This window comes from Salvelinus namaycush, chromosome 4, assembly GCF_016432855.1.
Source record: "Salvelinus namaycush isolate Seneca chromosome 4, SaNama_1.0, whole genome shotgun sequence".
Classification (NCBI taxonomy): Eukaryota; Metazoa; Chordata; class Actinopteri; order Salmoniformes; family Salmonidae; genus Salvelinus; species Salvelinus namaycush.
Genome location: NC_052310.1, coordinates 25765423 through 25791597, shown reverse-complemented (window position 1 = coordinate 25791597; position 26175 = coordinate 25765423). Strand labels below are relative to the sequence as shown.

The following is a 26175-nucleotide window of genomic DNA, read 5'->3' as shown; positions in this document are numbered from 1 at the left end:
TTACGCTTTCTTGCCAATGTTTACTGACACTGGCCATATTCAACTGGTGTTGAGCATTAGTAAATTCATCAGTTATTCTGCGCTCTGGCACACTCAGACGAGAGTGCTCTGAAATCGGAGTAACGTTAGATGGCCAGAAATGGTTACTTGCAGTCTTTTGTTAAGACATGTAGCTAGCTAGCTAAACAATGAACCATAATCACAACTCATGATGTTACTACCCTGTATGAATCTGCAGGTAGCTAACCAACATCTATCAACAGTTGTCGCAGTGACATTCTATTGAAATGCATACTTGCATAGTGGAGGCTTTTGTTAACTTCTACTTGGTCACCATCCCGGATCCGGGAGCATCCTCATCAGTAAAAAAGCTGACTAGCATAGCCTAGCATAGCGCCACAAGTAAATACTAGTATATAAATATCATGAAATCACAAGTCCAAGACACCAAATGAAAGATACACATCTTGTGAATCCAGCCATCATTTCCGATTTTTAAAATGTTTTACAGCGAAAACACAATATGTATTTCTATTAGCTAACCACAATAGCAAAAGACTCAACCGCATATTTTCAATTTTTTTTTACCGCATAGGTCGCTATCACAAAACCGACCAAATAGAGATATAATTAGTCACTAACCAAGAAACAACTTCATCAGATGACAGTCTTATAACATGTTATACAATAAATCTATGTTTTGTTCGAAAATGTGCATATTTGAGGTATAAATCCTAGTTTTACATTGCAGCTACCATAAAAAATATCACCAAAGCAGCCGGAATAATTACAGAGAGCAACGTGAAATACCCAAATACTCATCATAAAACATTTATGAAAAATACATGGGGTACAGCAAATGAAAGATAAACATCTTGTGAATCCAGCCAATATTTCAGATTTTTTAAGTGTTTTACAGCGAAAACACAATATAGCATTATATTAGCTTACCACAATAGCCAACCACACAACCGCATTCATTCACCGCAAAGGTAGCGATCGCAAAAAACCAGCAAAAGATATAAAATTATTCACTAACCTTGACAAACTTCATCAGATGACAGTCCTATAACATCATGTTACACAATACATATATGTTTTGTTCGAAAATGTGCATATTTAGCGGTACAAATCGTGGTTTTACAATGTGAATACGTAGCCAAACTGCACAAAATTATTCAGAGATATTTTGGACAGTCACCTAATCTAATCAAAGAACTCATCATAAACTTTACTAAAAAAATACATGTTGTACAGCAAATGAAAGATACACTAGTTCTTAATGCAATCGCCGTGTTAGATTTTTTTAAATAACTTTAGTACGACATACAGCTTACGTTATAGCGAGACAGCGCCTGCAATGAGGGCGGAAAATAGAACTAAACATTTTCCACAGAAATACGAAATAACATCATAAATGGTTCCTACTTTTGCTGAGCTTCCATCAGAATCTTGTACAAGGAGTACTTTGTCCAGAATAAATCGTTGTTTGGTTTTAAAATGTCCTCTTCGCCTGTCGAATTAGCAACCTTAGCTAGCCAAGTGGCGCAAAGATGTCCATCTTCACCAAACGCAGAGAACGGAAAACGCCAAAACTCCCGATAAACGTTCAATAATCTGATAAAACTATATTGAAAAACATACTTTACGATGATATTATCACATGTATTAAATAAAATCAAAGCCGGAGTTATTAGACGTCTATACCGAACGCTTTTCAGAAGCCAATGTCAATGTCCTAGCCTTGCTAGACAAAGGAAATTGGGGTCACGTCATTCCAAGAGCTCTTGTTCGACCTCAGATCAAGCTAGACACCCCATTCCACCTCCCACTGCCTGTTGACATCTAGTGGAAGGCGTATGAAGTGCATGTATATCCATAGATTTCAAGCAAATGAATAGGAAGGCCCTGGAACAGAGCCTCGATTTCAGATTTTTCACTTCCTGACAGGAAGTTTGCTGCAAAATGAGTTCTGTTTTACTCACAGATATAATTCAAACGGTTTTAGAAACTTAAGAGTGTTTTCTATCCAATAGTAATAATAATATGCATATTGTACGAGCAAGAATAGAGTACGAGGCAGTATAATTTGGGCACGATTTTTTACAAAGTGAAAATAGCGCCCCCCTATTGACAAAAGGTTTTAAGACATGTAGCTAGCTAGGTAGCTAAACAATGAACCATAATCTCAACTCATGACGTTACTACTCTGCATGAAACCAACCAGGTTCAATGTTAGCTAGCCATGCAAATGGCTCTGAGATACGAATAATAAGATCATACTTGTAGCGTTAGCTAGCGAGCCAGCCAGCTAACGTTAGATAGCTAACGGTACACTTTAAAAAATATATATATATTTTATTTTTGCATTTTCCAATTAACAACATTCAAGACAAACGTGAAAAGATATTAGACAACAATAGGACAAAGTGACAGTAACAGATGAGCGTAACAAAGAAAGAAAAAATAAAACAAATTATAATTATATATACAAACATACAATAAAAAAATTAGAATGAGACATTGGATCATATGGTCACCTGCCGTAGGCTACATATTATACATTACGTGTGAAACATTATATAAGGATAATATAGAGATTCATTCAATGTGATGTGGGGGGAGATTCTCCATATAGTCAATAAAAGGTTGCCAAATTCTGTAAAATGTATTTAACTTATTCCTCAAGCGGTAAGTAATTTTCTCCAGTGGGATACAACTATTAACTTCTGATAGCCACATTGCAACTGGCAGGGGGGAATCCAATTTCCATTTCAAGGCAATACATTTCTTGGCAATCGCTAGCAATATTTCTGTTAGCTTTATAGTATGGCTTTGCCTAAGATTGGTGTTAGTAAAGTTGCCCAGTAGACAGACCTCCGGGTCTAAAGGGAATGCAACCCCATGAATTGAGGATATGGTATCGCATACCCCCCGCCAGAAACCGTGTAGTTTTGAACACTGCCAAGTGGAATGGAGGAATGTTCCTTCATCTGAGCCACATCTAAAACATAGGGAGGAGATATCAGGGTTGAACTTGTGCAGTCTAGATGGGGTGATATAGAGCTGATGGAGGAAATTAAACTGGATCAGTCTGTATCTGGAGTTCAATGTGGATGTAACACCATCCCTGCATAGGTCACTCCATAGACCCTCATCAAGATCAATACCCAGATATTTTTCCCATCTAAGTCGGGGTTTATCTAGCCCAGGCAGTGTTAGTCCTGACATAAGAGCATCGTAAACACGGGAAATGGTCTTGAACAGTGGTTGGTCTGCGTGGCAGAGTTGTTCAATAGGTGACATCTTAGGTAGGTTCCATTGTCCCTTGAGAGACACCCTAATAAAGTTTCGTAGTTGTAGGTAGCTAAAGAAGTCCCTGTTAGGCAAGTGGTATTTCTGTTTCAGCTGATCAAAAGACATAAGAACTCCCTCCTCGTAACAGTGTTCCAGAAGAGTGATCCCCTTATCAGACCATGGTCTAAAGTTACTATTCTGGAAAAACATAGGAATCAATCTATTGTTCCATAAAGGGGTTTTAGGGGAAAGGAATCCCCCTCGTCCGAACAGCTCATGCAGTTTGCACCATGCCAGGACAGAATGTATGATTAACCTTTAACGAGTCACCAACCCGGATCCGGGATCACCCCCCACTCCCCCCCCACTGAGTAGCATAGCTAGCATAGCGTCACAAGTAAATTGTAGCATCTAAATATCATTAAATCACAAGTCCAAGACACCAGATGAAAGATACAGATCTTGTGAATAAAGCCACCATTTCAGATTTTTAAAATGTTTTACAGGGAAGACACAATATGTAAATCTATTAGCTAACCACGTTAGCATAAGACACAATTTTTTTACTCCAACAGTTTTTTCCTGCGTCAGTAGCTATCACTAATTCGACTAAATAAAAATATATATAGCCACTAACCAAGAAACAACTTCATAAGATGACAGTCTGATAACATATTTATGGTATAGCATAGTTTTTTTTTGAAAAATGTGCATTTTTCAGGTATAAATCACAGTTCTACATTGCAGCTGCAATCTGAAATAGTGCTGACGCAGCCAGAACAATTACAGAGACCAAGGCATATAACTAATTACTTATCTTAAAACATTTCAGAAAAATACACAGCGTACAGATATTGAAAGCCCAACATCTGATGAATCCAAACAATATTTCAGATTTATTAAATGTTTTATAGCGAAAACAAAATGTAGCGCTAAATTAGCATAGCCACGCCAGCCAGAACCAGCTGGGCGCCCGCGACCAGTTCACATGCACGACAGATATATGAAATAACATCGTAAATTGGGTCTTACTATTGCTGATCTTTCATCAGAATGTTGATCAATGTGTCCTTAGTCCTGATGAGTCGTTCAATCCATTCATAATGGCAACTTTCCCTCTTCATTTAGCATATGTACTGGTCGACTGGCCAAAGTAAAAAAAAGTCACAGAACGGAACACGGCAAAACTCCCGAAAAAATTCAAATAATCTGATTAAACTATATTGAAAAAACATACATTAAGATGATATGGTCACATGTATCAAACAAACTTCGAGACGGAGATAGTTTTCATCCGTAACGGCAGCAAAACAGTAGACAATCGCACCTCCAAATAGCGCGAGTCAGAGAACCGGAAGTTGTCGGTCACGCCAAAGAAATAGGTCTTATTTCACGTCAGTACAAGGTAAACAAAAAATTTCTCCTCTGACGTCCTCTTGACACCCAGAGGAAGACGAATGAAGTGTGTTTCGGGTCATAGGTGGCGTGACCATATATAGGCAGAGCGTTGAAGCGAGCATACACATCTTGCATTCTTCTTCTTGGTCAGGGAAAGTGCTGTCAAATGACTTCTGTTTAACTCAGAGACAAAATTGAAACGGTTTTAGAAACTATAGATTGTTTTCTATCCAATGGTATTAATTATATGCATATGTAAGAGCAATAATTGAATAAGAGGCAGTTTAATCTGTAGAGGAAATTATGCTAATGCGAAAACAGCACCCCCTATAGTGGCAAGAAGTTTTTTAAAGGGTTGTCTGTGATGGCTTTTATAGATTTTCTGTCCCATTTGTAAAACAATTCTGCCCCAGTGTCATCATTTACCTCAAGCGTTTCAATGTTCAACCATGAGGGAGAGGGACCCTTGTCAAACCTCTGAGCCAGAAACCTAGACTGTGCTGCCCAGTAGTACATTCTAAAATTGGGGAGGTTTAAGCCCCCTTGACTGTAATCCAGGGTCAGTTTATCCAGGCCAACCCTAGGGGTTTTGCCGTGCCAGATAAACCGCCTGGTCAGCTTGTCGAGAGAGGAAAAGAATGCTGCGGGAACAGGGATAGGGAGAGATTGAAACAGATATAGAAATCTGGGCAGGACATTCATTTTAATTACATTGATTCTACCCAGTAGAGTGAGCGGTAAGTCCATCCATTTACAAAGGTCACCCTCCACCTTTTGCAACAAACTGGCCAGATTGAGTTTATAGAGGTTGTTCAGGTTACCATCCACCGTTATGCCCAAATATGTGAAGCCCATAGGCGACCATCTAAAATGAAACTTGTGCTTGATGGTATGAATGTCAAAGACAGACAACGGTAAGATTTCGCTTTTATCAAAATTGACCTTATATCCAGAGAAAGAACTATAACACTGTAGTAGGATCTGCAAGTGAGAGAGGGAGTGTTCTGGGTTTGTTAGAAATAAGATAAGGTCGTCCGCAAAGAGTGATCATTTATGGGTATGGGGGCCCACCTCAAAGCCATGTATGTCAGGGCACGTTCTAATAGCCTCAGCCAACGGTTCGATGGCGAGGGCAAAGAGGTGGGGGCTAATTGGGCAACCTTGTCTGTTCCCCCTATAGAGAGGGAAAGAGGAGGAAGTAATCCCATTGGTAGCAATCCTAGCTTTAGGAGATTTGTAGAGTGACTTTATCAAATTTACAAACACGGTACCTAAACCAAACTTTTCCAAGACGCGAAAGAGGTATGGCCATTCAACCCTATCAAAGGCCTTTTCAGCATCGAGGGAGACTGCGACACTAGGTATTTTGTTTTTGTTAGCAAGGTGAATTATATCAAAGAACCTTCTGAGATTATTGGAGGACAATCTATTAATTATGAAGCCAGTCTGATCTGGGTTGACCAACAGGGGAAGACATGACTCCAGTCTCTTAGATAGCATCTTGGTGACCAGTTTACAATCTGTGTTAAGGAGAGAGATTGGTCTATATGAGGCGCACTTTAGTGGATTTTTCCCTTTCTTGTGGATTACAGTAATCACTGCTTGAGAGAAAGACTCTGGAAAGCAGTTGTCTTCCCTGGCTTTTTTAAGTACCTCCATAAGGTAGGGGACCAACAGCTCCCTAAATTCTTTATAGAACTCTGGAGGGAAGCCATCCTCCCCAGGAGATTTATTAGAAGGTAAGGATTTAATGGCCTCCAACAATTCAGGAACTGAGAAGTGTTCACTCAGGCGCTCGCTGTCTTCCCCTGACAGGCATGGGAGGTTGAGAGAGGAGAGAAAGGAGTCGATCTCTGATAGATCATCGCTTGATTGGGAAGTGTAGAGGTCTTCATAGTATTTCTTAAAAGTATTATTAATTTCAGTAGGGTCAAAAGATATCTCATTAGTAAGACTTTCTATAGCATTAATTGTCCTCTTACTTTCCTCTGCTTTCAGTTGCCATGCCAATACTTTGTGAGCTTTCTCTCCAAGCTCGTAATAACGCTGTTTTGATTTAGTGATGGCCCTCTCGGCTTGATATGTGTTCAGAATATTATATTTCAGTTTTTTATTTACCAAAAGCCTGTATAGATCTTTAGTCGGGCCTCTTTGGTAGGTTTTCTCTAGCTCTGAGATTTCAGATTCAAGGGCACTCAGTTCCGCACCGTGTTTTCTCTTCAGCCCTTTAGTATAGGAAATGATCTGTCCCCTCAGATAGGCCTTCAATGTGTCCCAAAGAATGAAACTGTCAGGAGCGGAGGGTTTGTTTGTCAAAGTAAAAATATTGATCTGCTCTTTGATGAATGCACAAAATTCAGGTTGCTTTAGGAGTGTAGAATTTAGTCTCCATCTATATGCTCCAATTACCTTGGTAGGAATGGAGATTGATAATACCAGAGGAGAATGGTCACTAAGCAATCTGGGGAGATACTCGACATCTAACACTCTATGAAACAGTTGTGTCGATAGTAAAAAGTTATCTATGCGTGTGTGTGTCTTGTGTGGGTGTGAATAAAAAGAGTAGTCCCTATCCTGTGGGTGCAACTGTCTCCAGATGTCTAGTAAGTTGAGATCTTTCATGAATGACATGGTGAGCTTGCTGGCTTTGGTAAGAAGTGAGGGTTTATCAGAGGACCTATCAAGAACTGTATCTAAACAAAAATTAAAATCTCCTCCAACCAGTAACCATCCTGGTGGTGCTTGAGCAACCTGAAGGAAGACATTCTGAATAAACATATGGTCATCGAAGATAGGAGCATAGATATTCAATAGGGTCCAAGACTCTGAAAACATATGCCCCTGCACCAAAACAAACCTGCCAGAGGGATCAGAGATGGTGTTGTTGACGCAGAAGGGGATGTGTCTACTTATCAAAATTGCAGTTCCTCTTGCTTTGGAGTTAAAAGAGGACTCAAAAACTTGTCCTACCCATTCCCTCTTCAATTTCTTGTGTTCACTGGCTGTAAGATGTGTTTCTTGTAAAAACACAATGTCAGCCTTTAATTTATTAAGGTATGTATAGACTCTCTTCCTTTTAATCGGGCTGTTAAGACCTTTTACGTTGAATGTGACATATTTTAGTGGATTAAGCATAGTTGGGTTTCAAATATGTAACTGAATGGAAATCTATCATATGTAGATAGTTAGGAAATGTTTCAACTTTGGTTTGAACACAGAAGTGACCTATGTGGCTTCCGGTGACGCAACTTAGGAAATGGCTGCCTAGTTTTTCGTACTGCACATCGGTTGGGAATTTCCCCCCAAATTCAAGTATTTACTCTGAGCATTATAATAACTTACGCAAAATGGAAAAGGGGAAAACAGGAAAAGGTCGTGGAGCTACAACAACAGCCCGTAACAAGACAGCAGAAGATATAATCGTCGAAGAACCCGAAATGGCTAATGCGCAAATAAGATAGCAGCAGCAAAAGAACCCTCATTTCGTGAGGTGATGAAGGAGGAATTGCGCGAGGCGCTCACAGGCTTACGAGAGGAACTTCGAGAAGATGTAAGAAAATAACTAAATGAGTTCAAGAAGGACATTAACCAGAAACTGGAAGAAAACAAATTAGAACTTCACAGCATATCTACAAGAATGGGGGACGCAGAACAGCGCATTGGGGAAACGGACACATGGAACTTCGCAGTCAAGGAAATACTTGAACAGTCACTGAAAAGCCAACATGCACTACAGGCAAAAGTGACAGAACTCGAAGGTTTCTCACGTCGAAACAACATTAGACTTTATAACGTAGTAGAGGGCGCAGAAAAAGACTCTATGCCCAACTTCGTGGAGGGTCTATTCAAGGACATACTTGACGACGACACTGACCTGGGAATCGAGAGAGCACACCGAGCTCTGGCCTCAAAACCCCCCAGCGGCGCCCCACCAAGATCCATAGTAATACGGTTCCTAAAATTCTCAGTCAAAGAGAAAGTCTTACATGCTACCTGGAAAAAACCTGTTAACTTCCAAGGCCAACGAGTGTTCTTTGATCATGACTACGCGGGAGAGATACTGAAAAGAAGGAAAGAATACACCCCCATTAAGAAAGCACTTAAAGAGAAGGGTATTCGCTTCCAAACACCATACCCGGCAAAAATGCGGGTATTTCTGAAAAATGGCCCGGTTACATACGAGCATGCAGACGAGGCGGCTGAGGACCTGAAGTCAAGGGGCTTCCCAGTGGAGTATACCGCCAGGAGAAAGGCGACATCACCAGCGGAAAGACTCGAGCAGGCTCTCCCATGGATCGTTGTCAACAAGCAAGGTCATGGAGAAAGAGGGAAACCATCTCGGCGAGAGGACGTTCACATCCGAGAGAGACTCAGGCATTTCCAACGGGAAGATGAAAGACACTGAATCGGATTTAACAGAATTAATAGTTACCGCAGCTGTTAAGACTTTGGGTTGTTACGGTTGACATTGCAATAGATACAATATCTCCCCTATTTTCCCCCAATGCTGAACAAGGGTGAGTACCCAAAAGCATGTGTTCTTTATGAACACATTAAGTAGCGTCACGTTAATAACATATATATTAGCTAAGGATTAATGACACATTGACAACGGGGCGACAGAAGGGCATATCAAGGGGAGGATTCATGATATGCACGCATGACCGATATAGTTTTCACTTGTAATTAACCGATGTGTATAAGCGACGAAATAGGCGCCCTTATTATTTTCGCTTCCACCAGGTCTTGTTTGTGACTACGTCACGCATTTTCATATCTGAGCGAGGGGCCCATCCTGCGGACAGGCTCATCCCCTCAAACCCCAGAGGCAAGAGACAGTCCTCTGACATGGGAGTCCAAATACCAAAGTACTTTCCCACTTTGGTTTACTTTATTATCGTTCTTGAATTTTCGTTCATTTTTAGGTTCATGATAAGCAGGCAGATATGGTGCACAGCTTTTTTTATTTATATCGATGCATCATCGGGAATTTAAGGTCATAAGTCTCAATGTAAACGGACTGGGGAGTGCCATCAAGAGAAGTAAGGTAATAGCAAAGATGAAACGGGAGAGAGTTGACATACTATTCTGGCAGGAAACTCACTTATCCACACCTGAACACGAGAAACTCAAGAAAATGGGATATAGGAACACTTTTTTTTCTTCTTACAAAATGGGTAGAAGGGGAGTTGCAATCTTGATCCCAAATTCAGTTAATTTTGAGTTTATGTCAGAAATAAAAGACAAGGAGGGTAGATTTATACTTGTTAAATGTAAACTGGATAACAAGGAAGTTACATTATTTAATGTATACGCACCCCCAGGGAGTGACATGGTCTTCTATAGGAAGGTGTTTGATTTAATTGCCACAGAAACCACTGGCACTCTTATCTGTGGAGGGGATTTTAACACAATTCTAAACTCAAAATTGGACAGCACAAATCAAAATAGGAAAATGAGCCTAGTTGCCAAAAAGATCAATAGGATACTGCAGGATCTAGGACTGCTCGATGTATGGCGTGACACCCACAAGACCGATAAGGAATATACTTTTTACTCAGCCCGCCACACTGAATACTCCAGGTTAGACTACTTTTTTATGTACAGTGCAGATAGACACAGGCTTAAGGATTGTAGGATCGGGCAGAGCGACTTATCAGATCATAATGGAGTTTACCTCACTCTACACCTTGATAGCAAACCAAGAAATACTACATGGAGACTTAATACAAGCATGCTGAATGATCCAGCATTCAAGGAATCAATAAAGACAGAATTGAACATCTATCTGGAGAATAATGATAATGGGGAAGTATCTCCTGCTATACTGTGGGATGCAGCTAAGGCGGTTATTAGAGGAAAAATCATAGCCACATCGTCTCTCAAGAAAAAGATTAAAGCACAGAAACTGCTGAAATTACAGGAAACCCTAAGAAACTTAGAACGATCTCATAGTCAATACAAAGACCCTCTTATATTACGAGAGATTCAAAAGGTAAAACAGGAAATTGACCAGATTTATAGAGAAGAAGTAGAGAAAAAGCTTAGGTTCCTGAAACAACGATATTATGAAGCAGGCTCAAAGGCAACCAAATTACTAGCATGGAGACTCAGGAAACAACAAGCACAGAATACCATTTTTAAAATAAAAGACCCCAAAACAAAAAAGATCACATGCAAATTAGATGAAATACAGAATGCATTTGAATCATATTACACAAATCTGTACAAGCAACCAGAGAAGGCAGATGCACAGACAATAGAGCACTTTTTGAACTCACTTGATCTCCCCTCAATTGGGACAGAGCAAAATGATAGACTAACTTTAGAAATATCCACCGAAGAAATTAATAAAGCAATATCTCAACAAAAAGTCAACAAGTCTCCAGGCACTGATGGCTTCCCTTCAGAATGGTTCAAGACCTTCAGAGAACAACTAACACCTCTACTTAAGGCCTGTTTTAACTGGACTCTGAGGGAGGGTGGTCTCCCACCGTCATGGAGAGAGGCCATCATATCTGTAATCCCAAAAGAGGGTAAAGATAAGAAAGAATGCAGTTCATATAGACCTATCGCAATTCTTAACACAGATTATAAACTATATGCATCAATAATAGCCAAAAGAATGGAGAACATAATCCCAGAATTGATTGACGGAGATCAAACGGGTTTCATACAAAATAGGCAGACACAGGACAATATAAGGAGAACACTACATGTCATGGACCACATTACTCAGAATAAGACAAGTGCAATATTAATCAGTCTAGATGCAGAAAAAGCATTTGATTCAGTGGGATGGGATTACCTATTCCAAGTTATGGAAAGATTTGGTTTCAACAAAGAAGTGATACAGTGCATCAAAACACTGTATTCATGTCCGACCGCTAGAATAAAGATAAATGGACATTTGACACGAACGATAAAATTAGAGCGAGGGGCAAGACAAGGCTGTAATCTTTCACCCACGCTCTTCTCCTTGTACCTCGAACCATTAGCACAGGCAATAAGACAGGACCCAACCTTAGAGGGAATAACAATAAGAGACAGTGAACATAAGATATGCATGTATGCGGATGACGTTCTGTTATTCCTTAAAGACCCAGGCTCAAGCGTACCTAGATTGATGGATGTTCTACAAACATTTGGAACATATTCAGGGTATGTGCTTAACGTACACAAGACCCAAGCCCTAGTATATAATTATACCCCACAGGAAGAGCTGAAGAATAGGTATAACTTCACCTGGACCTCTTCATCCATTAAATATCTTGGAGTATACCTACCAAAAGATACACCCAAACTTTATAGCATGAATTACGATCACATCAACAAGAAAATATATGATGACCTAGACAGGTGGAACTCACTTCCCTTAGATCTTAGTAGTAGAATTGAAACAATCAAAATGAACATCCTGCCGAGGTTATTGTATTTGTTCCAATCACTGCCCATAGAAATCCCACCTAAACAGTTTAGGGAATGGGATAAACGGATATCAAGGTTTATCTGGAACAGTAAGAGACCAAGAACTAGATATACAACATTACAATTACCAAAAAACTGTGGGGGTATGGCCTTACCAAACCTAAAAGATTACTATGTGTCAGCCCAATTGAGACCCCTGGTTTGTTGGTGCAATTCAGAATACGAATCCAAATGGAAAGACATCGAGACTACTTTGACAGGGATACCCATACAGTCAGTTTTGGGAAATAAGGACATGGTAAAAGAAATATACAATAGACAAAATCAGTGGATTAATTTCTCTCTGAAGACATGGTTTAGGGTAGTTAAGCAAAATAATTTAGACAGAGATCAAACTGCTGAGTTGGCCCGCATACGACCCCAGCTTCATCCCTGCAACTCAGGACAGCAGATTTAAACAATGGACGCAGAAAGGCATCACATCATTCAGTACAATTATAAGGAATGGGAACCTAGATAACTTCCAGGACCTAAGTAAAAAACATGGCTTGGATAAACAAGATTTTTACAGATACCTACAAGTCCGACACTATTTCTTAAGGGAGATAAAAGTGACTGACCCTCGAGCACCTCCAAAATTAATCCAAGTATTCACTAACGCATACAACTTGGGGAGTAACAAAAAAACGATTTCAAATCTCTACTTGGGCATTCAATCCTCAAAGAAACATTCTACAAACTATATTAAAAAGAAATGGGAGGAGGAACTTAACATTGAAATAACTGATGAAACATGGTTGAACATATTAGAGACTCAACAAAGCTCCACCAACTCAAGGTCATGGAGAGAATTCTGTTGGAAGAATGTTATACGTTTCTTCATAACACCTAAACTGAAATCAAAACAGACTGGCTCACCACACCCTTGTTGGATAGAATGCGGTCTATTGAGGGCGGACCACTCTCATATCTTTTGGTCCTGCCCCGCAATCGAAACTTACTGGGGAGAAATAAGATCTAACATTGGAAAAATAATGGGATTTGACATAGAACAAACATTCATTTCTTTGTACTTGGGTGAAATACCAGATAACTTACACAATAGAGAAAAGTACCTCTTGAAGGTCCTACTGGCAGCCAGTAAAAAGGCTATCACTAGGAAATGGCTACAAAAAGACCCTCCCACAGTGACACAATGGATAGACATTGTAGAAGAAATACACCACATGGAGCGTATGACCTTTGCTTTAAGAACTCAACAGGAGAGAGGTCAGGAATACTGGGAGAAATGGGTTTCATACTTGGAAAAGGTCTAATTCAAAGATGCTAATGTAACTAATATGATGATGAAGGTATGAAGTGCACTGTAACTGCTAGATCATTTTTGTTCTTTTATTTTACTTTATTTGTACTTTCTTTGTGTTCCTACAATAAAAACTAAGTATAAAAAAAAAAAGAAGTGACCTATGTGTCTCTTTAGGAAGGAAACAATAAACATAGAAAAAAGGGAAAAAAAATAAAGAATCCCACCCACCCCGATTGTTAGACTAAAACCACAATCCCAACAATCAAACATGAATATACTTGTAGAGATACGTTGCTGCTCGCTTTCCATCTTGCTCTTACTAGCTAAACCTTGGCGTAAACTAAAACCTGCGAGCTCTCTAAATTGAAAACAAACGTTGTGAATAGACATTTATGGCTGAATATTTACTGCCCACGGCAAGGGCTGCTCTTTTCAAAAGATTAACATAAATGAGGGGGAAAGCAGTGGGCCTAAACCCACTTATTTGCTTCGCCCAGTAATATGGACTAAACCAAAATATACTCTCCTGTAAATGTAATAGAACTCACCCCGGAAAGATACGGTTAGTTGAAAATGTACAAATCAATTATAGCGACCGGAGGATATCAGCGGTTCAGTCCGGATAAGAGAAAACAAACAAACTGCATCTTATCCCCCAGAGAGACCGTCCTGGCTCAGACGTTGCTCAGTTCTTTGAGAAAAGTGTACACTTCTCCCGGTGTGTTGAAGAGATGGCTTCGGCCTTTGTACTGAACTTTCATCCGCGCAGGGTGGATGAGGTAGCCGGTGATGTTCTTCTCCTTCAGTGCTTTGGCGGCAGGTCTGAACTGCTTGCGACGTCTTGCGAGATCCGCGCTCATATCCGGGAAAAGGCTGACCCTCTTGCCATCAATGGTGATGTCCCCTTTGGCTCTTGCGAGTTGCAGTACCTTCTCTCTGTCTTGGAAACGGAGGAACCTGATCAGGACGGCCCGTGGGGGCTCATCTGGTCGGGGTTTCGGCGCTGATGTTCTGTGGGCGCGTTCGATTTCCAGTGGCTCGGTGAAGTTGATTATGCCTAGGACATCCGGGATCCATTGAGTGAAGAAACGGACCGGGTCACGGCCCTCGCTGTCCTCTTTCAATCCCACCACACGGATATTACTAAGTGTGCTCTGGTTCTCCATCTGATCTACCTTGTTTTTGAGGTAGGCATTGTCCTTTTGCAGTTGTATCAAGACCTGGTCATGTCGAGCGATGGTGTCTTCAACTGTGCTAATGCGCAACTCTGCCTCAGTCGTTCTCAAAAGGAGATCATTCATGGAGGATTTCAGGTCGTCAATGGAAGAATGGAGTTCAGCCGTTTTCTTATCGATTTTCATAGAAAGACCTTTGTTACCATCCTGAATTTCCCGGAGGAGAGTAGCCAGCATGTCGGCAGGCTCGCAAGAGGCCGAGAGCAACAGTCTGGAACTGTCGTTTGAGTTATGAGGGCTAATGCTAATCTTGCTAGCTGTAGCGTTATCTTGGGAATCAACGACGTTTTGGTCGTCCTTCTTGCCTCTCGGTCGGAGGTCCATGGCTCTTTGGGAAGGTAAGTACTTGACAATTTATCAGCCGATGTTAGAATATTGTTTCAACGTTGTTATTTAGGTAATAATAGAATAACTTTGAAGAGCTCGGTTTGTCAACGTCTGCTCAGCTCCGCGGCATCACGTGTTCCCCCGCTAACGGTACACTTTAACTTGAAATGAAACTACTTTCTTACCTGTGTACATCATAGATGGACGCATCTCCTGTCACGGGTGCCATGGTTGTCCTTAGTTTGAAGATGTAATCCGGAGACAGGTGTTTTCTCCATCTCCTTAGCATACTCTAATTCCACTGAACTCGGTTCAGTGGAATTAGAAAGTGGAGAGCAACACTTATGCAGTTTTACTACGTGATACATAAAAAAGCCGCGTTAGACAGGATTACCAACACATACTGACCATCTCAAATAGACAGAAGCCCGCTACATGGCAGACCAATCCAAACTCATCTCTCGGCATGTCTAGCCCACTCATTATCTCAGCCAATCATGGCTAGCGGGAAGGTTGCTCTCTTTTTCTGTGGCTAAACCAAGTAGGCTCATAATTTAACAATGCCTCTGAACCTATTGTAATCTGCACTGGAATTACTTCTCAACAAGGTTATCAGACGGCTGAGATCTGATGTGTCTTCAGTGGGTCGTTTTGGAGGATTCATTTTTCTTGTTTGTTTCACATGTTCTGGATGGTTACTATGAGAAACGTTTATTTGAGCTGTTGTTTGATTTAGTGAAAGAAGCATTGCAAACATTACTATCTCTCGCTCTCGCTCTCTCTCTCTTCCCTTCAGGCGTCTCCACTGTACACGGAACTACATCCACATTCACCTCTTCACCTCCTTTGTGTTTCGGGCCATCAGTATCTTTGTGAAGGATGCTGTCCTCTATGCCATGTCTGACGACGGAAAGACTGAAGCAGAGGAATTGGCAGAGAGACCCCATATGGTACTGTGCACTTCTGTACTGACGAAAATTAGATTAGATTGAAGTTTATTGTCCTACACGAGGAACATCTTCCCACAGCTCACACATACATAAACCACATAGAAAAATACAGCAGGAAGCAAACAACAGTTAATAAGTAGTACCCCCACACCTGCACATATAGGAGGAAGCTACATAGAATTTTTCTTAAAGTGTGGCTGAACTCACCGATTTTCCCTGGGCTTTTCTGCTGCTCATTAAGAAATGTGGTTCGATGTGGGTGCGTTATGTTTGCTATTGTTGTTTGTCCCTCTTGAATCACCATAGACCACATTTACTCCACACAGATGCGTACAAAGCTCTCCCTCGCCCTCCTTTTTGAAAATCTGACCATAATTCTATCCTCCCGATTCCTGCTTACAAGCAAAAACTAAAGCAAGAAGTACCAGTGACTCACTCAATACAGAATGGTCAGATGACGCGGATGCTATGCTACAGGACTGTTTTGCTAGCAAAGACTGGAATATGTTCCGCGATTCATCCAATGACATTGAGGAGTATACCACCTCAGTCACTGGCTTCATCAATAAGTGCATCAATGATGTGGTCCCCACAGTGACCGTACGTACATATCCCAACCAGAAGCTATGAATTACAGGCAAAATCCACACCGAGCTAAAGGCTAGAGCTGCCGCTTTCAAGTAGCGGGACACTAATCCAGACGCTTATAAGAAATCCCGCTATGCCCTCAGACGAACAATCAAACTGTCAAAGCGTCAATACAGGACTAAGATTGAATCCTACTACACCGGCTCTGACACTCGTTGGATGTGACAGGGCTTTCAAACTATTATGGACTACAAAGGTAAACCCAGCCGCAAGCTGCCCAGTAACACGAGCCTACCAGATGAGCTAAATGCCTTTTATGTGTGGTGCCAGGACAACAACCTCTCCCTCAACATGAGCAAGACAAAGGAGATGATCGTGGCCTACAGGAAAAGGAGGGCTGAACACGCCCCCATTCACATCGACGGGGCTATAGTGGGGCGGGCGACAGTTTCAAGTTCCTTGGTGTCCACATCACCAACAAACTATCATGGTCAAAACACACCAAGAATGTCTTGAAGAGGGCACGACAACACCTTTTCCCTTCAGGAGACTGAAAAGATTTGGCATGGGTCCCCAGATCCTAAAAAAGTTCTACAGCTGCACCATCGAGAGCATCCTGACTGGTTGCATCACCGCCTGGTATGGCAACTGCTCAGCATCCGACTGTAAGGCGCTACAGAGGGTAGTGCGTACTGCCCAATACATCACTGGGGCCAAGCTTCCTGCCATCCAGGACCTATATACTAGGCGGTGTCAGAGGAAGGCCCAAAAAATTGTCAAAGACTCCAGTCACCCAAGTCGTAGACTGTTCTCTCTGCTACAGCACTGCAAGCTGTACCAGAGTGCCAAGTCTAGGTCCAAAAGGCTCCTTAACACCTTCTACCCCCAAGCCATAAGACTGCTGAACATTTAATCAAATGGCTACCCAGACTATTTGCATTGACCCCCCCCCGCATTGTTTTTTACAGTGCTGCTACTTGCTGTTTATTATCTACGCAGTCACTTTACCCTTAACTACATGTACAAATTACCTCGACTAACCTGTACCCCCGCACATTGACTTGGTACCGGTACCCCCTTGTATACAGTCAGGTCCATAAATATTTGGACATTGACCAAGTTATTATTATTTTAGCTGTCTACCACAGCATATTGGAGTTGAAATTAAATAATGAATATGAGCTGAAAGTGCAGACTTTCAGCTTTAATTTGAGGTCATTTATATCCAAATTGGATGCTCGCCAATAGGTTTTGAATTGAGAAATATTGACAAGTGGCAGTCGGGATGCGCATTGTCTCAATTCTCATTTTTCCTAAAACGGTGATAGACTTGAGTGGTCACTATCAAACACATCAGCAGTGGCCACTCCATCAAGGGCTTAGGGACCAAGTGTTCTTTTAACATAACATTGGCAATGTGTTGTCTTATCTAAACAAGTCTGAGGCGCTGCGTAATGTGGGCAGGTCTGTCTCACTGTCTGTCGGTTCTGCCGTACGATTGGATAGTGTGCAAACTCCGTGCATGACAATTCTCCCTAGGCATTACCATCCTGTGTTAGTGGGCAAGTGGGAATGATCAAAATCAAAACCCAGCCCTCATGTAAGTCGTTGCGATCTCATTTACACTAATCTCACACAAAACTCTGTTTTGGAATATATTCACTTTATGACCAACGTTATCCTACTTACACTTTTTTGTCAGTTTTGGCACTGGAATAAATGTTTCTGACCAACATCGATGACACAGTTTTCAACTAGAGATGTTGGTTTTTGTGTTCAGTTGCCCTTGGTGATAGGCCCTGCGATGAAACTCCTCCCAAGTCTTGATGTCTCTGAAAATGTCAAGTAAAAATAAGATATTCATTTAGCAGAGGATTTTATCCAAAGTTAATTACAGAAATGTCAACATTGACAGTGACACAAACATTCAGTATATGTGGCCCATGCGGGATTCAATCCCACAATTCGATGTTCCTTACACCGTGCTCTATCCCAGGGGGGCAGAAAAAGGGAGGTTATTGGAAAATATATAGGTCCAATCTGTAGTTTAAGCTACGGATTGAAACCATAGTTTTCCCCACCTGCTTTAACCCATTGATCCATTGGAACCATTATCTGAAGATATGTTGAATGTCCCAAGTCCCTTATTAACAATATGAACATGACACCTCTCTTCTCTCTGGCACCCTATAGGTGGGCTGTAAGGTGGCCGTTACTCTCTTCCTGTATTTCCTGGCGACCAATCACTACTGGATCCTGGTGGAGGGGCTGTACCTACACAGCCTCATCTTCATGGCCTTCCTCTCAGACAAGAACTACCTGTGGGCGCTCACCATCATCGGCTGGGGTGAGTTTTTCTACACTCCCTGCAGGATACAACTTTCTGGTTCCAGGTAGGACCATTTCACCTAACGAGGTACCCTCAAAAAACTCTTTATGATGAAACGGTTCTACCTTGAACCTAAAAAGGTTCTAGAACCAAAAAGGGTTCTACTATGGAACCAAATAATGGTTCTCCAGGGATTGCCAAAGAATCCTTTAAGGTTTTATGGTACCTTTTTTTCTACGCGTGTAGACCAGTGATTCAGCCCATTGACGTTTCGAGTTGTATTTTTTGCAGCCATTTCAGAAGATTGATATATCGTATGAATTGGGTTCCTGAGGAGTTAAAGTGGCAATCTGCAGCACAAAACAATAACAAAGCGTGCACCCCATCACTGTTTCAGTAAACAGCTGGGGATGGGGCTGGAGAAATGTAACCACTCTCAAAATCATAGACAGAGCTAAGGCTGCAAGGACAGGTCATACTAAGGACTGGCCGTCCATGATTTCAAAATTATAGTTTTAATCATGTCTTGAGGCAATACAGTGTTTGTTCCAAATTTACATTGTTTACAAAAAATTTGGTAAAGCAAGCTTATATGTTGGGATCTGACGGGGAATGACAGTTGAACTAAACTAATGAGGCATTTATTAGTGATATTCTTCAAGAATCAATGGGTATATACAGTGGCGATTTTAGCATGTAAATGTTGGTGGGGCAAAAAATAAAAAAAGGGGAATGCATGCCAGCAAAGCCACTACACAACACAACAGTAAACAATACATGAATTGCACTATAACAGTGGCAAACGGTGCCCACAAACTGTTAGGGTCTACATAAAGCTGTTCCAACAGCAGTCCCAACATCTTACCACTGTTAAACCTGGCTATCAGCAGAGCCTTGTCTGGCAGCAAAACAGTTCATTCAGCCTCATTTACTGTCTTTAAAAAAAACATAGCTGATATGGCTGACTTGCTTAAACAAATGTGGTTTCTAATGACAATTGAGATGTACAAACTATGGCATAAGGGGACGACAAGCGCATAAGAGGCAATCCATAATTTCGATTAAGACAATGACCGAGCTAGGACTGTTATATTGGTCAATATAACAATCTGTTTAGCACTTCTGAAATGTACAACAACAGAATTCAGAACATGGGCCGTTCTTACAGTGCTCTCCCTGTACACCAAGTTAGAACCGTAGGATAAATAAAGGGGGCATATAAGCAGACAATGAAAGCTCTTATAATATTTGATGATTACATTTCTCTAAAACAGGTTATAGACTACAGTAGAACAGTCAGAACAGTAGGCGAAATTAAGAGGGGTAAATATACCAAATTATTAGGGTGAGGCACATGGGCTACTAACATCTTACTACACACCATACACTTAGCATTACTTTCTTAGTTACAGTATACATATCTCCCTGGCATATTACATCATTTATGAAGCAGCAAGCAATATATTTTTGGACTCACATTGTTGTGCTCGGCTCACTTGAACAGGAAGGTGGCGTGGCAGTCCTTCGAGTTAACAGTTGTTTTGAGCGTGGCACAAATCATGCTTCATTGACAGCATGGCCAATGTTGGATGTTTATCATTTTAAACTTGGAAAATAACCCCTTAATCGCAGATTTGGGACCACAGAGCCACTGTCACTGATTCCTTCCAAACCACTCATTGTTGAATTTGCGACTTCCAACTTGTTGTGAAATGTTTATGTCCAATGGCCGATGAGCACTGATATGTTTTATCTATAATTTCTCTTCATTATTTCTCTTCATATGACAAGGATTTAAAAGGATTTGCCAGTAGATTGTCGACTTGATTCATGATGATGACTGCTAGCTAAGATTGTGAAAGTATGATGTTGACATGATCAGTCCAATCAAAGCTACTGTGCATATGACGTGATTTGACGTAATTTTATCTGTGGCCACACACTGAGCCAATCACAGCGCAACGCTCTGTATTTTCTACTGGCTTGCCTCACCACCACAGAAAGCACTGCGCTAGGCTGAAACACCTGCATTTTGGAGCTGCTTTACTCAAGAAAACAAAAAAGAGACCCTGTTTGTATGCAGCTTTATTAACTCAATGATATATATTATTTTTACATTGTAAACTGATATGTGACATGTATTAATGCCAAAAGAACATGCAAAACATGTTAATGCTAAAAATGTGGGGCTCAAAACAACTGCCCTGAATGACTGGTCGCCACTGGGTATATATCATTAAAAATCAAAAAATCCAAAAAAGGGTTTAAAAGTAGCCACAGATTGCCTCTTTAAACACTCCTCCATGTGTTGCGAGATCAGATTATGTGAGTAGTGCACCTGCAGGAAAAGACCAGAGGTGTAAATTACTTGAGTAAAAAATACTTGAAAGTACTACTTAAGTTGTTTTTTGGTATCTGTACTGAATTTTACTATTCATATTTTTGACAACTTTTACTTTTACTTCACTACATTCCTAAAGACAATTATGTCAATTATGTTTTTTTACTTCACACATTTTCCCTAACACCCAAAAGTACTTGTTACATTTTGAATGCTTAGCAGGACAGGAAACTAGTCTAATTCACACACTTATCAAGAGAACATCCCTTGCCATCTCTACTGCCTCTGATCTGTTGCCTAGTTAAATAAAGGTTAAATACAAAATAACAAAAATATCTGGTGGACTCACTAAACACATGCTTTGTTTGCAAATTATGTCTGAGTGTTGGAGCATGCCCTTTGCTATCCGTAAATTAAACAAAACAAAGAAAATGGTTTGTCTGGTTTGTTTAATATAAGGAATTTTAAATGATTTTTACTTTTGATACTTAAGTATATTTTAACAATTCCATTTATTTTTAATACATAAGTATATTTAAAACCAAATACTTTTAGACTTTTCCTCAGGTAGGATTTTACTGGGTGACTTTTACTTTTACTTGAGTCATTTTCTTTAAAGTGTCTTTCCTTTTACTCAAGTGTGACAATTGGGTACTTTTTCTGCCGCTGGAAAAGACCCCCTGGAAAGACACCGTTGTTGTGTATGTAAGATAGCACAGATGGGAATTCAACATTATTCAACATTTAATCTATTTCACCCTCCTACCGCTTTGCCTCCCTCTCTCATAGGTGTCCCTGCGGTGTTTGTGTCCATTTGGGTCAGTGCGCGAGCATCATTGGCAGACACACAGTGAGTCCCTTTATACATAATTGTGTGTACATCACATTGAAGTGAATAATCACACTTAACAGTAGCTATTCTACACACATTTGCAGGTGCTGGGACATCAGTGCGGGAAATCTGAAGTGGATCTATCAAGTCCCAATTCTTGCAGCCATTGTAGTAAGCAAATATTTCCTTTTCACCTAGACTCATGCACTTCACAAGCATTGGTCTCTTGTCCCTTTTTTATGGTTTGATAGCGTCCTTGATTTCACATCAAACGTTTTATTTGACATAATCCAAATAAACTCAAAAGCTGAAAGGTACTATTTATTGGATGTCTCCGCTTTCCGCTGATCTTCAACTTTATACCATGAATACGGTGTCCGAAGTCAGAATGACTGTTACACCAACTCCTTGTGACTCTGACGCTGTCTTAATATGGACACCTTACATGTATTTCTAACTCTTCCTACAGGTGAACTTCTTCCTGTTCCTCAACATCATACGAGTGTTGGCCTCTAAGCTGTGGGAGACCAACACAGGCAAACTGGACCCCCGTCAGCAGTACAGGTGAGGGACTGCATTAGACTAATAATAAACAGTAAAAGACTGACAATAGACTAGTAATAAACTAGTAATGCACTTGTAATAAACTGTACTAGTAATAGCATGGATAAATGAATGGATACATGCTTTATGCATATGATACAACCCACCATTTCTTCACTTGCGATAGAGCCTAGGCTAGTTTTTCCTGATTGCATGACATGTGACTGTAAATGTGTGTTTTGAAAAATATAATTTGAAATCAGAAATCACCATGCATGGTATGGGAATACAATGGCTGTGTCTTGATGATAAATCCTATGTTGTCTTACATAGCTTCACGTTTCTCTAAATCAAGGCCACTTTATTCAAACATAGATAAATAGCATATTATAATGCTGTAATATTATCTGTAAAATTGTGTCTGCTACTGTCCACAGGAAGCTGTTGAAATCCACCCTTGTCCTGATGCCCTTGTTTGGAGTGCACTATATGGTGTTTATGGCTCTACCCTACACTGAGGTTACGGGCCTGTTGTGGCAGGTGCAGATGCACTACGAGATGTTCTTCAACTCTTCCCAGGTCAGACACCCCAAAGGGCAAATACTCCCTGAGAGAAAAACATATATTTTTTTGTGTTTTGATCGCAGGTTGACGTTTATTGTCATGAGTCTTGTCCTGGAGGCAGAACTGAGTGATTTCCCCATAGATAGGCCAGCTGAAAAATAACAATTGGCTATATTGTAAAAATTCATAAAAACAAACATTTGGTCTTAATTTAATTTGGGATAGGCGTCCCGCTAGCGCGACAACTTCCTGTGAAACTAAATAATCATAAATTATGGATATAAACATATAAGTGTCTTATATCAGTTGAAAGCTTATATTCTTGTTAATTTAACTGCACTGTCCGATTTACAGTAGCTATTACAGCAAAAACATGTCATGCGATTGTTTGACGACGGCGCCCCACATTAAAATATTGTTCCACCGGCACAGGTTTCATAAATTCACAAATAGCGAATAAATATTCACTTACTTTTTGAAAATCTTCCTCTGATTTGTCATCCAAAGGGTTCCAGCTATAACATTTAGTGTCGTTTTGTTAGATAAAATCCTTCTTTATATCCCAGAAAGTCTGTTTAGTTGGCACCATCGATTTGAGTAATCCACTTGTTCAACTTGCAGAGAAAGGAATCCGAAAATCGAATCTTTGTTTCAAAAAGTCAAAATATGTTTCTATTTACTCCTCAGATACCCTAAAATGTAATCAAACTATAATATTTCTTATGGAAAGAAGTATGTTCAATAGGTAACTGATTTTAGCAGGTGCGTCCTGTCTTCATGGCACACGCAAACACGAATTTCCAAGACTGTGTCCCTGTACTAAAACTGATATTTCGTATTTGTTTTTGAAGTTACAAGCCTGAAACCTTGAACATAGACTGCTGACACCCTGTGGAAGCCATAGGAATTGCATCCAGGGTGCTAATTTTCAATTTGACCTTATACTTGCCATTCTAAGAGGATAGTCTCTTAACAACAAAAAAATTCTGCTTGGTTTTTCTTTGGATTTTCTTCTACCATATCTATTGTGTTATATTCTCCTACATTATTTTAACATTTCTTCAAACTTCAAAGTGTTTTCTTTCCAATGGTACCAATTATATGTATATCCTGACTTCAGGGCCTGAGGAACAGGCTGTTTACTTTGGGCACGTCATTCAGGCGGAAATTGAGGGGAAAAAAGGGGCCTAGCCCTAAAGAAGGGTTAGGGTTAGGCATTATGGTTAGCAGTGTGTTTTTTTGTGGCTGTGTCAGCTAGACACCACTCTGCAGAGCTGCCTCCAGAACAAAACTCATGACGAAATTTATGCAGGCTATTGTCCATCAACTGTTGATGACTATTGATGGCAGATTTATGTTATATCCTAAAAATCCTGTTCATAAATGTTGAACAGCACTAAATGTATTTCTTTTTTCTAAACTTGGGCTTTTTCCCTTTTATCTTTTCAGGGATTCTTTGTGGCATTCATCTACTGTTTCTGCAATGGGGAGGTAAATGCAGAACAACCTACCTCATTTTGAATATCTACGGAAGTCCAGAGAGGACATATGAATAAAAAATCATTTCCCCTTGTTATGTCGAGGTCACGACTTATCTCATAGTCACAACATAACAAAAATTGTTTTGTCGAGATGAAGATATAATCAAAAGTTACACACATCATCTAATAATTTGTTCAGATGCACAATAATCACTTAATCAAGGAGCGCTGTGGCTGTGTTGATGTTTTAAACCCTGAACAATGCTTGACAGGCAATTGTCTGCCTGGCTGCGTGCCCCACAGCCAGGCAGGGAGAGAGGGAGAGAGAGCCTACCTTTTCATGGTTGTTTGATCAATAGGACTGTAAAGTTCCCAAATGTAAGAGGACTCCCGTGATATTTACATATTTTTGTGGCTTTTGCCGAATGCGTTCTAATAATCTAAAGTCGTGCTGTTACTACTGCCTGTAAACACACAGTCCAGTTCAAAGTGAATGATGGCAGGCCCGTGTGGCAAATAGCTTTTTTGCATAAAGGGCTACTGTAGCTCTGATTGGTTATGGTGCACCTGTCTGCGTAGACTCTGGTCCTGGATGAGACAGATGTTTTTATTAGGTTTCATTTACAGCAGTGTCTATTAATTGTCCAAACACACGGCCGCTTTCTCATTGTTTATTGCTATAGAATTTTCACAAATGCCTTAGTCTGTCATTCAATATGAATGAATTTATGAAAACGAGCATATCTAAGTGTTCGCTTGTCAGAAAATTTAACAGATTTTTATAAGATTCAACTTTAAAACCTGTCTTCCCAGGTGCAGGCGGAGGTAAAGAAGGCATGGCTACGGCGGAGCCTGGCCCTGGACCTCAAACAGAAGACCCGGGTGACCAGCAGTGGGGGCGGGGGCAGCTGCTACTATGGCGGCATGATGTCACACACCACCACCCACAGCGTGAGTCTGACTGTGGCCAATCCCAGAGGAATGTCCCTGAATGGGGGAGGGGCCCCCGGGGTGGGAGGAGCTGGGGGAAGCTATGGGGGAGGGGGAAGCAGGCAGCCACGCCTCACCTCCACCTTCCACCCACTCACCAACCTGCCAGGTTACGTGCCCAGCAACACGGAGACCCCCAGGCAGAAACTTGTCATTTGGAGGCCTGGGGTGGGGGCTGGAGCTGGGGCCGCTGTTGGTGCCTTTCCCAGGCACCCCGGGGCTGCTAGCGAGGGGATCCAAGGAGGTGGTGGTGGAGCCAAGACAGAGACTGCAGTCTCTGTGCCCCAGCGGTTGGGAGACGAGGATCCCTGCTGCTCTTTGTCTCTAAAGGAACTAGAGACCATCTTGTGAACTGGAACTGTTAGATCTATGGTGTCTAACAGTGAGAGCAGCACTTATCCAGATTCCTGCCATGGATCCATATCAAGGCTCCATTCAAGTGATCTCCAATGACCTATTTGAATCTCCCCTGAATCCCTTGTTTGATTGACTGATGTCTGAAGACTTAGCTGCGTACATTTAGTTGGGGTTAAAGAATCATTGTCTGTAAACTGGTCTGATGACAC

The 26175-nt window shown here is 40.9% G+C and overlaps 1 protein-coding gene across 1 annotated transcript in view; it reads left to right on the top strand.

The window, feature by feature from the left end:
* The window catches only part of pth3r (parathyroid hormone 3 receptor), a 37746-nt gene extending 11786 nt beyond the window's left edge, over positions 1-25960 (top strand). The window contains exons 6-13 of the mRNA XM_038990740.1: positions 15788-15941; positions 18723-18876; positions 21989-22049; positions 22136-22202; positions 22501-22595; positions 23012-23153; positions 24588-24629; positions 25433-25960. Of these exons, the coding sequence (XP_038846668.1) occupies positions 15788-15941; positions 18723-18876; positions 21989-22049; positions 22136-22202; positions 22501-22595; positions 23012-23153; positions 24588-24629; positions 25433-25960 (1243 nt within the window). The remainder of the gene's footprint in view (positions 1-15787; positions 15942-18722; positions 18877-21988; positions 22050-22135; positions 22203-22500; positions 22596-23011; positions 23154-24587; positions 24630-25432) is intronic.
* The last annotated feature ends 215 nt before the right edge of the window (positions 25961-26175 follow it).